This window comes from Centrocercus urophasianus, unplaced genomic scaffold (genome assembly GCF_019232065.1).
Source record: "Centrocercus urophasianus isolate 14NV4802_14NV808 unplaced genomic scaffold, USGS_Curo_1.0 seq_1065, whole genome shotgun sequence".
In the NCBI taxonomy this organism is placed as follows: Eukaryota; Metazoa; Chordata; class Aves; order Galliformes; family Phasianidae; genus Centrocercus; species Centrocercus urophasianus.
This window is the reverse complement of record NW_024884215.1, coordinates 5263-17867: the sequence shown is the minus strand read 5'-3', so window position 1 is coordinate 17867 and position 12605 is coordinate 5263. Positions and strand designations below refer to the sequence as shown.

The following is a 12605-nucleotide window of genomic DNA, read 5'->3' as shown; positions in this document are numbered from 1 at the left end:
GCCTTCCCCCTAACTCTTCCCAGCCCAGCACGGCCCCGCGCTCCCGTTACGCCCCGCTCGCCGCCCGAGCCCCCCCCCCGCAACCCCCCCACCTGGTCCAGCTGGTTCTTGAGCACCTCCAGCTGCGGCAACGACAGCTCCGACACATTCACGGCCTGCGCCATCTTGGGCCGCCGCGCCGCTCTGGCCCCGCGCCGCCGCTCTCGGTGCGCCTCCGCGTCGCGCCCCCTGGCGGCGGGAGGACGGCGGCACCACCGCGCAGCCGCCCCCCGCTCTCCCCTTACCCCCACCCCCCAAAAAAAACCCCAAAACTTCAAGGAGCCCCAAAGGCCGCAGAGCCTTCGCCTGTAAAATTAAAGTGCGGGGAGCGGGAGCCCCGTTGTTTCTCACTGATTCTGCCACAGCCCAAAAGGAGGCAGCACAGCCCTGGCAGCCCCCAGGAGGTGGGGGAGAAGAAAGGAAAAAAGGGGGGGGGGGGTTCGGGGTTTCGAGTCAAGCCTGCCCCCAGCAAGCACAGGAAGGCCACGTTCAGTAGGAACGGCTTTATTTACCTCTGACAATAAGAACGCAGCAATTAAAATAAATTATAACGAGACAAAAGCAGCCCCGTGACCACATGTGCAATGGGGGTCTGAGCCCCTCCGCGTCACCGCAGGGCCACGGGGAGGCCGTAGGCCACAGGGGCGGCCCCGATGAGGTGCTGGAGGCGGGGGGCACGGCGGGCCTCGGCCACGTAGCGGAGGAGGGGGACCCCGGGGCCAGGAGCCCCCAGCCAGGCCCGCAGCAAGGCTTCGGCGTAGCGGTCGATGTCGCGGTCGGTGACGTCCCACAGGTTGCCCAAGACGAGGGGGCTGCGGGGAGCACAGGGGTCAGGAGGCAGCTGGGTGCCTGCCCCGCTCCGACCCCAAAAAAGGGGAGAAAAGGAGCTGAAAACGTCTCGCCTCAACGCAGCGCCGTGAGCGCTTGGTGCTGCTGCCACGGGCAAGGCAGAGCAGAGGTGGAGAAGAGCGTTATGGCCTATTATAAACCAGCCCTCAGAACACAAAACTAGGGGAAAAGGAGATCGAAACAGAGCCGGGGGTTGAGCTAACCCCAAGATCTCCTGCCATGCACCACCATGCACAAAACGGTGTAACAGGGGATGATTGAGTTAAAAATCACCCTTCCTTGGGCTGCTCGTGAGCCAAGATGGGGAGAAACCAGGAAGAAAACAGTAGGGATTGAGACAGTGATAAGATCTCCCAGCAATAGGATGGGCAAAACAACGAGGAACTGGGAAAGACCGAGCTACTGCTAATGGGCCCATTCCTCCTCCATCTCTCTGCGAGACAAAATGGGAAGGAGATGAGAAGAAAACGTCTGTGAGTCGTGATAACAGCAAAGAAAAAATGCTCACGGGTAAAGATCGAGGATGATCTCCTAGTGCTTAATGCCTCGGGCATTAAGAATTGGGGAAGATTATTGCCAATTAAAAAAGCTCTCTCCTTCCTCTACCTGTGACCTAAAATAAGGAGAGGCACTGAACTGGAAACACGTGGGTTGAGATAACGGGGAGATCTGGTGGCTTCGCATCACAGCAAAACTAAGTGGCACTGGGGCAGATGGAGCTGCTGTGACCACCAGGGCTCCCTGCTACTCACCAGCCGGCCATGATGTACTTCAACACAATGCCTGCACCCTCCAGGCTGCCGCGCACGGCGAGAGCAGCGCTGCTGCAGCCGAAGAGCAGAGCGACAGCGCGGCACTGCAGCTGGGCGATGGTCTGCCCGTCCATCAGGCGGGCGCCTGCTCCGTGCCCTGCGTAGCTGTGAGGGAACAGAGCGGGCTGAGCGAGGTGCAGTGATGCCCAACCAACCCCCAACTCCGTCCCAACGCAGACTTGAGGCACCCAAGCCCACCCTCCGGCACCCCCAGCACTCACATGTACAGATCGTGCTCCAGCAGCGCTGCCTGCATCTGCTCCTGGCTGGGGACTGATCCTGTCACCCCTCTCCAGCCTGGTTCACTGCGAGACAGGAGGTGAGAAAGGTAGGAATGTGGACATTTCCCCCCCCCTCCTTTCCCTGCAACCTGTTCCTCTCACCTCTCGAACCAGCTGCGGAAACGCTCCTCAGTGCTCGAGAGGTTGTTCTGAGGGTTGAGGATGTAGAAGGTCCTGCTGGGGTCGATGCCGCGGCACAGCACAGAGTCTGCCTGCTGCTCCAAGGAAGGAGAGGAGCGACGACAAAGAGAGAAGAAAGAGAAGTCAGCCTCAGCCCAGAACTGGGGGTGCTGAGCCGCACGCAGAACTGGGTTTCCCCCCCCTTACCCTCTGTGTCAGGGCGTAGCTGAGGAGGAAGCGCAGGGATGGGAGCCGGGTGACAGGCAGGTCCCTCAGGCACGCCATGCTCTCCCAGGGCAGCTTCTGCAGGTGCTGCAGGAGGACGAGGAGGAGGAAGAGGAAGGTGAGAGCAACGCAGCAAACAGCAGAGCCACGTGAGCAGCAGCAGCACTGGGATCTTACCTTATCCAGTACCAGGATGACGGAACCGCCAGGCTCCCCTGTGCCGTTTTTCTGCTTGTCCAGAGCCTCCTGCAAGAGGAGCTGGGCTCTGCTGGGCTGAGCTGGGCACAGCCCCACGGCCAGGGCTCGCACATCAGCAGGGCTGAGGAGGGCAGCGGCGTTCAGCACCACCTGCAGCAGGGCACAGGCGTGAGAGGGGACGGAAGCCCATCTTCCATCCCAACCCCGAACCCAGGCAGCTCCGTACCTTCAGCAGGGTCGGATCTTTGCCCCACCAGCCACACTGCTGCAGCTGAGCACATAAACGGGCAGCTTCCTCAGCCAGCAGGGGATCCTGGGCTGCAGGGAGCAGCGCTGCCTTCCAGCAGCCCAGCACCTGCATTTCCAGCGTCTCAATGAGGTTCTGCAAGAGAACACAAGGAGTCAGGGGCAGTCTGAGCCCCCCAGGGGTGCGGGCATGGGGTGCATTTTGCCTTTTGATGCTCAGAGGGCTGAAGCAGCCTTCCTACAATGAAATGCTAAGGGAGATGGGTTTGCTCAGCCTGGAGAAGGCTCCAGGGAAACCTCGCTGCAACCTTTCAGTATTTAAATGGGAGACTGTAAACTGGAGAACAACTTATATCACAAGTAAATGGCCGTAGAACAAGGGAGAGTCTCTTTAAACTGAAAGAGTGGAGATTTAGGTTGGATGTGAGGAGGAAATTCTGTACCCAGAGGGCAGTGAAGCCCCAGCACTACAGCCCAGGGCAGCGTGGTACTCAGGGCCATGGCTGGGATCCTGGGCAACCAGACCCAATGGGTGGCAACCTGCCCTCTGCAGGGGCTGGGTGGGCGTTAAGGTCTCCTCCAACCCAACCATACTGTGATTGTATGATTCTGCCTGCCTTCATCCTCTGGTCCAGCTTGAAACGGCACAGCCACCATTCCCGCTTGTCGGTGTAGCTGCTGGCATCCTTCTGCTCCTTCTGGATGGAGTCGAAGTCGCTCAGCACTGAGCTCAGTGGGGTCTAGAAGAGGACAGGAGCTGCGATGTCACCCCTGGGCTCATCCCCACCGCTTCACACCCAGCCCTTCCCTCACCTTGGTGAGTGCAGTCGGGATGCGGACAGTGATGGGAGCGCTGCCCCTCTCCAACCGCGTCAGCAGCAGTGTGTCCCCCACGGAGGCGGGCTGGATGCTCACCAGGGTCAACACACACACAGTCACCCCTGAAAAAGTCACCCACAGACCTTCAGCTCAGCCCTGAGTGTTTCAGGCACCAGGCAGCACCCTCTGGGGCTCCGTTTGGTTCAATCCTCACCAGCTGGGATCTGCTGCAGCTGCTCGCTGAAGCCGCTGCGCTCTTGGGGCCCCAGACCTGTGGGGCTGAAGATGAAGAGGTCCTGGAGCTCTCTGAGGTGGTGGTGGTGCGAAGCAGCATCCTTGTCCTGCAGGGTCAGCCCTTGGAGCTGCTCAGCCACATCTGCTGCCGATTTCTTCTCCTTACTGCAAAGGCAATCGGAGAGGAACGTCAACCCCAAAACCACCCATTTGCTGAGCCTCTTCCCAGCGATGCTCTGGGGATGATGGCAGGGAGTTTTGGGACCTACTGAAGCTTCCTGTGGACGATGCTGAGCAGCTGATGGCGTGTGGTGACCGAGACAGACTCAGCCAGCAGGTAGGCGGTGGTGATGGGGTCCTGATCACCCGTGGCCAGAGCCAGCAGCTGGCAGAGCTGGCTGTACAGCGTGCCGGGTGGGCAGTGGCTGATGCAGCTGAAGGCAGATTTCAGGAACCCGCAGGCTGCGTCCAGCGAGGAGGTGTCTGCAAAGGACAGAGCAGCAAATCTGGGATCAGGCAGCAAGCCCAGTGGAGACCCTGCATTCCCTGTGCTGTGTGCATAGAATTTCAGTTGGAAAAAACCTCTGAAGTCATTAAGTCTGACTGATAACCCAACGCTGACAAGCCCACCACTGCACCACGTCCCTAAGAACCCCCAGCTGCACATCTTATCAATCTGCAGGGATGGAGACTCAACTTTTCCAGGCAGCTCACAACAATCCTCTCCTGTTTTCCTCCCGTGTGGCAGCTTTGCTGACACACCGCCCCCCTCACAGCTCACCCACACCTCCCTGCTCCCAAAGCGGCCCCACATTCGCTCACCATCCACGGTTGGCAGCGCTTTGTGCAGGGCGCTGAGGCACAGGGGCTCATTGCTGCCCAGCCTCTGCCGTGCCAGGACCTCTCCACCAACCTCCTGCCGCAGCACCTTGAGCTCTGTGCCCTCCTGCCTGCATCGGATTCTGTCTGTGGGATAAAACAGAGCCGCTTGTTCCTCTTGCTGGGACCAGCAGGGACAACGCGCAGCTTGGGGTGCTGCGAAGGCTCCCAGGAATCCCATTCCCTTTCCCAAACTCACCCTCAGCTCCATCCTCAGAGGCTCGGAGCAGCTCCAAGCTGACGTCAAGCTGTTCCTCCACCTTTTCCTCCTCTTCAATGGCTCTCAGCAGCTCCCGTTCCTCGTCCCCTTTCCAGCTCGCAGCCCTGCGTGCCGCCCGCTCCTTTTTCTCTGTGCCCCCAACTCTGCGTCCCCGCCGGGACCGAGCGCTGCTCCCACAGCCTCTGCCCACGGAGGAGCTCAGCTGGGAGCCCCCCACCTCCACGGGCTGGGGGAGCAGAGCTCTCTGTTTGCAGCACACCGACTGCGGCGTCTTGCAGCTGGGAACGGGTGCTTTGCTGGCGACGGGGCTCAGCACCGATTTGAGACCCTCAGTGTCACCAATGTCATCGCTGAACGTCACCTGCAAGAGGGGGACAAGGAGGTGGCAGGGCTGCACCTGAGGCTACCCGGCCTCCTCCTGCCCCACTTACCGGCAGCCGGGATCTGGTTTTCCCACGGGCTTTGGGTGCTTTTAGGAGCTGTGACTTGCTGAGTGGCGGCGAGGCCTCGCTGAACACGGTGAAGGGAGCCCTGGGGCGCAGGGGCATCGCAGCCCCCCGGCTGCACGTCTTGGCTGCAGGACAGGACGACTTCTGGCGCGGGGTGCAGGGCGCCGCCGCCGGTCGGATCACAATGGGAGGCACCTCGCTGTCCGAGTCACCCAAAGCGAAGACATCATCGGTGCCTGCGTGCTTGGCTTTCTGGCTCTTCTTCCCTCTGGGTTTACGTGCAGGGGATGCCACAGAGCCCCGTGCTTTGCTGTGGGGCCGGGCGTTGGGGTGCGGGGTGCAGGACGTTGGCACAGTCTGACCAACAGCAGCGGGCAGCTCCGCGTCAGAGTCGCTCACGAGAAAGGCATCGTTGCTATCTGCCACCGAGGGGGGCTTCGCTCCTTGGGTCGTCTTGGCTTTGAGCGCAGGGGATGCCGTGGTCGCCGCTTTGTTTTTAAGCCTCTTTAGTTGAGCTTTGTCCATCTTAGGCGCAGCCACTGCTGCTTTGGGCTCGGTGGGACTGGGCAGGGCTGGCTGCCAAGCCCAAGCAGAGGCGAAGACGGCATCCACAGAGCCTCCGTGCTCGGCAGCCAAGCGGCAAACAGCAGCCGTGGCTTTGGCAAGCAGCAGGCTGGCCCTAGAGACCCCCAGGCTGGGCAGGTGGGCGCTGCAGGATGCCAGGAAGGACAGACCGGCTTTCAGGTGTTCCTCCAGCTTCTCCTCGGGCCAGGGACCAGCCAGGCTGTGAAGGGCCAGCGTGGCGTAGCCGGTGGCCACCAAATCATCTAACAGCTTCGGTGCAGGCGCCTGGTGACCGTTGCCCAGCTTGTCCTGCAGCAGGACGGCGAAGCGAGGGCCCACGGTGCCGCAGCGCTGCAGGGTGGCCTGGATCAGCCCCAGCCCTTCGGCTGCGCTGCCGGCCGCCAGCTCGCCCCGCGCACAGCAGAGCAGCCAGCGGAGGCAGAGGGACGACAGGGTCAGGTCGGAGCAGAGGCAGCAGGGGCAGGCAGCGGGGTGGGCGAGGAAGGCAAGCCTCCTCTTCCTCTTGGGTTTCAGCTGCGGCGAGGAGCTGAGGTCGTCTGCTTTCTCCAGGCCGCTCACCATGGCCACGAACTCCAGCGCGGGGCCCTTCAGAAAGCCCTCATCTTCCCCAGGGAGCTCGGAGCCCTCATCCTGCTGCTTCCTGCTCTCTGGTTTGCCCTTCCTGGGCAAGATCTTCAGGGGGCCTCGCTGCTTCTCATCAGCCTCGAACTCTGCAGAGGTGAGGGTGCTTTGAAGAGCTCCTCCAGCAGCCCCCTATTCACCTAAGCCCCAGAAGCAGCCCCCACCTCTCTTTGCACAAGCCCAGAACAGGGACTCACCGGTGCCAGACTCCAGGAGGAACAGAGCCTGCTGCAGGTTCCAGTGGCTCAGCTCCAGCTCGCTCTGCTGCAGCTCCAGCTGAGCCTTCAGCACCAGGAAAGAAACGCACCTATGGGGAGAAAAACAGCCCTCAGAGCCCTGAAAAGCCACGGCTCAACTCCCAGTGCTGTTCAGTTTGAACTGGCAAGCTGAACTCCTGGGATTACGTGCCCTAGGACAAACATCACAGGAGCTGCTTGCTCCAGATCCAACTGAGCAGGGGACACCAAAGGATATCCCTCCCCAGGGACGGGGCTGCCCGCATCCACGGTCACTCACCATCGGATTGCCTGCAGTTTCACAGCCAGCTTGATGGCCTCCAAGCAGAAGGCTTTGGCTTTGCACATCACCTCCACCCTGCTGAGGAGGAGCACCAGGCGCTCTGAGCAGCTCAGCACGTCAGCCAGCACTTGCCACTTCTGCAGCACGTTGTCCCCTGACAGGAAGGACGCGCTGGTGACAAAGCTGCTCCTCCCAGGGAGGCAGAAGGAGCACGGGTGTCCTTCCAGCTGCTCTGTGGCCCACGCCACCCCTTCGCTCACCGCAATCCATGAACTGGATGTCTGCTGTCGACTTGTGGGAGCCCAGCACGTTGCTGCCCATCAGGAGGAGGATGATGCTGCGTAACAACTTGTGGGCTTCGCTCAGAGCTGTCTCGGGCGTCTTCCATCCTGCACGAGAACCGCTGTGGGCACTGGCACCAATTACCTGGCACAAAACCCAGCCCTCCCTTCCCAGTCCCAGGAGGGGTTTGGGGGAACCTCTGAGCTCTGTGCTTGCCCAGGGTTTTGCCCACGGCGCGGGGAAGGTTTCCAGCACCTCAGAGGCTCACCCTGTGCAAAGATGTGCTGCCTGAACTCTGGCGAGAGGTGGGTGGGCGGCAGGCTCAGGTAAGTGGCGGTCAGCTGCAGCACTTGTGCTTGGAGCATGTACCAGACCTTGGCAGTCTTTTGCAGAGCTGGGTTCTGCAGCACCTCCAGCAAGAGGGCAGTGCCATCTTCGATCTACAGGAGACAGCGGAGGGAGAAAGTCACTATTTGCGGTCCAGGGAGCCTCCGTGGCTCAGGTGGGCTTCGGTCAGAAGCAAGAGGATCGACTGCCAGACAGAACTGCCGAGGTCTCCTCCTGCCTCCCAGCACCACAGACAAAATAAAAGGGCTTTCAGGGAGACTCACGCGGTGGCTGGCGCAGTACAGCTGGCTGCGGAGCACGAGGCAGGTCTGCTGCAGCAGCAGGTAGGAGTCGCTGTCCCTGTCAGCTCTCTGCAAGCAGGTCTCAGTCTCTTCCAGGAAGAGCTGGAAGCCAGGGGGTCAGTATGAGGGCTGGGGCTGCAGGACCGGTCCCCAGCTGCCCTCCCCTCCCTCTCCTCCCCATGGTGCTTGCCTGGGCATAGCTGGGGCACTCCAGCTGGAGAAGCAGTTTGGTGACCTGGCAGAGAGCGCTGGCTGTGCCCAAGCCATCCCCAAGTGCTCTGCACAGGCCTCGCACCAGCAGGTAGCACTCCATGGCTTGCAGGGGCTGGAGGCAAGAAAAACCCACAGTACGATCAGGGACGATGCTGTTCTGCTGCTGACATTTTGCCTCCGCAGCCCCAGCAGCGTTACCTCGTCCATCAGCCTGTAGAGAGCTGCCGTAACACGAAGAGAGGCAATGGTCTGCTCCAGGCTGCGCACGGCTGGGATGCTCTGAGATGCCAGCAGCTGCTTCCACAGGGCCAAGGCATCGTCCAGGCTCTTGGACTGAGCTGCGGGCACAGAACGGGGCTGAGCAGCTTCCTCACAGCACAAAGCCTCCACCAGCACCATCAGTGCATGCAGGAGGAAGGCGCTTCCAGCAGTGCCACCACCTCCCCGAGGGCCCTTCCCTGCTCTGCCATGGAGCACCGCCTGGCACGCTCCTCCCCTGCCCACATCTACCCCACCGCCTCCCCTTCCTCAGGGGTTATCCTCACTCCCAGCCCAAATCCAGGCACCCCAGGGGAGCCCCTTCTTACAGGGTGAGCGACCCAAACCCGCTGCGCTCTCACCCAGCTCAGTCACCAGGTTGAAGGAGATGCCAGCGTTCAGGAACGCGTCCTCCTGCAGCCTGCTTTCGTAGTTGAGGTCGTTGGGTTCAAAGTCTTCCAGGTTCTTCTGTCCCAGAGCTTTGACTCTCTGCTCCCTCGCTATGCCCTGCAGCAGGTTACAGGCAGCAGTGATGCAGGTTAAAGGGCACTGCAAAACACAGGGACACGTTTGGGCAGCCACAGGAGCCCCCACTCACCTCCTCCAGCTTGGACTCCAGTGTGCAGATGTAGAGCCAAAGCAGAGCCTGCGCCCGGTCATCGAGGAGCTGCTGCTGGTTCTCAGCACTCCTGGGCACCGAGTCCAACAGCCTCAGAGCTTCGTGGACGGAGTCCAACGCAGAGCTGCCAGAGATGGGAGCTGAAACACGGCCTTCTGCCCCCGCAATGCATTGTAAAAAGAAAAGACACCCAACACCCAAACCACCCCCAAAAGGGCAAACACCGGGGCAGCACTACTCCAATCCCTTGCTACTCCGACCCCTTCAATCCCTCCGAAGCTCCCAAGGGGTTTCGCAGGGACGCAGGACGGAGCCCAGCCCTCACACCCGTGGCACCCACCAGTCGGTCTGCTGGGCGTAGTTGTGGTAGCACAAGACCTGGGCCAGCTCCACCAAAGCGGCGGCGCGCTCGTGCAGGCGCCCGCTGTCCTCCGAGCAGATCTCCAGCAGGTCGCAGAGCACGCCGTAGCGCTCCTGCCCCGTGTCAGCACGGATGCTCTTGTAAGCCCTCAGCTCGGCGAAGAGCACGGCCACCAAGGTGTCCGCGTCCAGGTGGTGAGCAGACAGTTCTTCCTTCAGGGTTCTGGTGGAAACAGGGCTGCGTGGGGACGTGGTGCATTGCTCCACGGCATCATTTTAACCACAGAATCGCGGCACGGTTTGAGCTGGAAAGGACCTCAAAGCCAGACCTCCTTACCGCCCCAGTTTTAACACTGAAAGGAGCCTTCGGGTCTCCTCGGAGCCTCCCCCACGCTGCACAGCCTCAGCTCCTTCAGCATTTAAAAGCACGGGAAGCGCAGCTCCTCACCTCAGCTGCAAATCCTCCGCTCCCTGCTTCACGCTGTCCGTTTTCACTCGGGCCCAGAGGCCGATGGGCTCCGCCAGCAGCTCCCCGATGCGGCCCTGCAGCGACGTCAGCCACTGCACGCAGGATGCCAGCGCACTCTCCAGCCGGCCCAGCTTTCGGTAGCTTTCCACCTGCAGCCTGAAGCATCTGTGCAGCTGCAGGGAGAGCACAGAGATGCTTCAGCACCCTGCGTGCCCGCCAAGCCCTGCAGCTGCTCCCCCTTCCCGGGAACAGCAGTTGGTCTGCAGCCTCTCCTCCGCTCCTGTGCCACCAGGTTGCAGCTCAAACCCTTCGACGTGAAGCTGCTCACCTTTTCAGGGGGTATCTCTGGAAATCCAAAGGCATCGATTTTCTTCAGTCTCTTGCAGAAGAGCTCAGAGATGGAGCTGGCTTCCTCGTGAAGGTTCTGGCTGTAGAAGATGTACGCCAGCTTAAACGTGCACGATGCTGTTGAGAGGAAAGAAAATGAATACTGAAGACGTGTTGGGAAGGGATTACCCCACTCGCTCCTCTCCCAGCAGCAGGCCAGCCCCTTGGCCACATGTTCTGGGAGGCAGAGGGACCCTTCTCCCTTGGTGCTCCCCAGACCACAAGCAGGAGGAAGATGCTAAGCTGTGTGCGACCACGTTTGCCCCAACCCGATGCCAGGGAAGCAGGCTTGGTGCTATGAGGATGCTGACCGGTAATGTCGAGGTACTTGGCTTGCTCCCCCTGGGGAAGTCCCTCCAGAGCCTCCAGCAGCTGCATCACGGTGTCCTGGCAGCCCGATGTCAGCTGCTCCTGCCCTGACCACCCGGCCACCTGCGAGGGATGCAGTCAGAGCTGTGAGGTTCCATGGAGAGCCTCTCAGGGACCGCAGGCACATCCCTGGGGAGCTCCAGCAGCCCCTGTGAGCCCCATTAGATGCTGTCCCCATCACCTGCAGTACCTGGCAGGAGCGGAAGGTGTCACAGGCCATGGTGGTGAAGAGCTGGAGGCTGTGGTACAGCAGCTGCTTCAGCACAAGTTGCTGCTTCAAGCCATCAGGAGGAACCTGAGGGAGAAAGAAGAAAATCAACTGCATGGCCACAGCAGCAGCAGGACCGGTGGGGACAGGAACACCGCTGCCAGGAGTGCAAGGCTCGCAATGCCTCCAGCAGTCCTAATTAACAGGACAGCCCTCATTAACCCCCCAAAGCCTCACCACGTCCAGCAGCAGGCTGAGGACACGGCAGTGGCCCTGCACAAAGGCGCAGAGCTGGAGCACGTCCTCCCGAGGCAGCGGCTGCTGCTGGCTGCTCCTGGCACGCTCAGCGAGGGACGCGGAGACGAACTGGCAGCCCTCGGCCAGCACCCTGAGGAAGCGCCCTGACGCCTTCGCTGCACCACCCAGCGCCGCCGCTGCCTGTGCCAGGGCCGGCCCTGCTGAGCCCCCGTTCTTGGCCAGCACCCGGCTCAGCCGCACGCCGCCCTCCAGCAGGGCCAGGGCCTGGCCGAACACCTCGGAGCCCCCCAGGAATCCTCGCGCGTCCCTCAGCGCCGCCTCAGCCTCCCCGTAGCAGCCGTTCTTGCAGAGCTGCCGGCACTGCTCCAACGTCAGCTCCAAGAAGCAAAGGGCCTGAGGCAGAGCGGGCGGCCGCGTCGCATCCTCGCGCAGGGAGTTCAGGACACCCCGCAGCTCCTGGGCAAAGCAAGCCGAGGATGGAGCGTGGTGGGCTTTGGAGAGAGCGGCAGCCGCCAGCGCCTGCCGGGCCGTCTGCGAGGTGAAGAAGGGCGGCTCCAAGGGCAGCACGGCGCCCTCCTCGTCCTCCAGGAGCAGCAGGAAGCGCAGGGCCTGCAGGCGGTCCCCCAGCGTCCCCGCCGCGTTCCACAGCGTGCAGAAGGCGCTGTGGGCAACGGCACCGAAGTCGGCAGACGGCGCACGGCGCTGCCGGTGAGCGCAGAGCTGAGCGTGGAGGAGCTCCGCCGCCCGCCTGCGGGCATCACGGTGTCCGCGGGCAGCCGCGTTCTTCAGCAGGTGGAAGAGGATCTTCTCCAGGTAGAGAGGGGCCGGCGGGGCGGTGGAGGCGGTGACGAAGCCCCTGCAAGCCGCTTGGGCCAACGCCAGCACTTTGTTGGTGTGTGTGAGGCTGCAGCTGGGCTCTGCCAGGCGCTGCACGCAGGCCCGCAGGATGCGGTCGCACACCGCGCTCTGCACGCTGCCCGGCACAGCCGTGATGCTGGAGAGGCATTGCTGCAGAGGGGATGGAAAAAGGGCATTGGTGTCCAACTGGGGATCACTCAGCAAAGAGGTGGGACCCCCCCATCCCCCCTCAGCTCACCGACAGCTCTGTGAGCAGCTCCTCTGTGCCCTCCGGGCTGGCGGTGAGGGACACAAAGTCGGCGCCTTTGAGGCGCTTCATGGCAGCACTGGGGGTGCAGAGGTGGGGTGAGGTGGGCTGGAAGGGGGGCACAGATGCCCCACTGTGTGCAGTCCGCCCAACCTGAGCTCCCATTTCCCCCCAAAATCCCTACACCCTCAGTGCTAAGTGTCTCCCTGAGCCCCGGTGTCCCCTCCCTCCCACCCCCCCCAGAGCTCACAACAACCCCACTCCCCACCCCCCAGAGCTCCCAAAGCTCCACGCTCCCCTCAAATGCTCACAGCCCATCCCCCCCAAAGGGCCCTCAGGCGTCAGACTTCCC

The 12605-nt window shown here is 62.0% G+C and overlaps 2 protein-coding genes across 2 annotated transcripts in view; both read right to left on the bottom strand.

The window, feature by feature from the left end:
* LOC122167843 (prefoldin subunit 5) overlaps positions 1–188 on the bottom strand; it is a 2355-nt gene extending 2167 nt beyond the window's left edge. Inside the window, exon 1 of the mRNA XM_042832706.1 lies at positions 93–188. Coding sequence (XP_042688640.1) covers positions 93–164 — 72 coding nt within the window. The 5' untranslated portion in view covers positions 165–188. The remainder of the gene's footprint in view (positions 1–92) is intronic.
* A 385-nt stretch (positions 189–573) lies between these two features.
* Positions 574–12605, bottom strand: part of LOC122167834 (separin-like) — a 12492-nt gene continuing 460 nt past the window's right edge. The window contains exons 2-31 of the mRNA XM_042832695.1: positions 12245–12332; positions 11128–12156; positions 10873–10977; positions 10625–10745; positions 10255–10391; positions 9906–10099; positions 9438–9680; positions 9077–9221; positions 8841–8985; positions 8419–8621; positions 8198–8332; positions 7990–8109; positions 7647–7818; positions 7357–7485; positions 7094–7250; positions 6775–6884; positions 5354–6666; positions 4898–5283; positions 4646–4785; positions 4093–4306; positions 3804–3988; positions 3584–3711; positions 3388–3510; positions 2751–2906; positions 2504–2674; positions 2309–2413; positions 2084–2196; positions 1922–2005; positions 1641–1805; positions 574–851 (exon numbers count right to left, since the gene is read on the bottom strand). Coding sequence (XP_042688629.1) covers positions 647–851; positions 1641–1805; positions 1922–2005; positions 2084–2196; positions 2309–2413; positions 2504–2674; positions 2751–2906; positions 3388–3510; positions 3584–3711; positions 3804–3988; positions 4093–4306; positions 4646–4785; positions 4898–5283; positions 5354–6666; positions 6775–6884; positions 7094–7250; positions 7357–7485; positions 7647–7818; positions 7990–8109; positions 8198–8332; positions 8419–8621; positions 8841–8985; positions 9077–9221; positions 9438–9680; positions 9906–10099; positions 10255–10391; positions 10625–10745; positions 10873–10977; positions 11128–12156; positions 12245–12325 — 6714 coding nt within the window. The 5' untranslated portion in view covers positions 12326–12332 and the 3' untranslated portion in view covers positions 574–646. The remainder of the gene's footprint in view (positions 852–1640; positions 1806–1921; positions 2006–2083; positions 2197–2308; positions 2414–2503; positions 2675–2750; positions 2907–3387; positions 3511–3583; positions 3712–3803; positions 3989–4092; positions 4307–4645; positions 4786–4897; positions 5284–5353; positions 6667–6774; positions 6885–7093; positions 7251–7356; positions 7486–7646; positions 7819–7989; positions 8110–8197; positions 8333–8418; positions 8622–8840; positions 8986–9076; positions 9222–9437; positions 9681–9905; positions 10100–10254; positions 10392–10624; positions 10746–10872; positions 10978–11127; positions 12157–12244; positions 12333–12605) is intronic.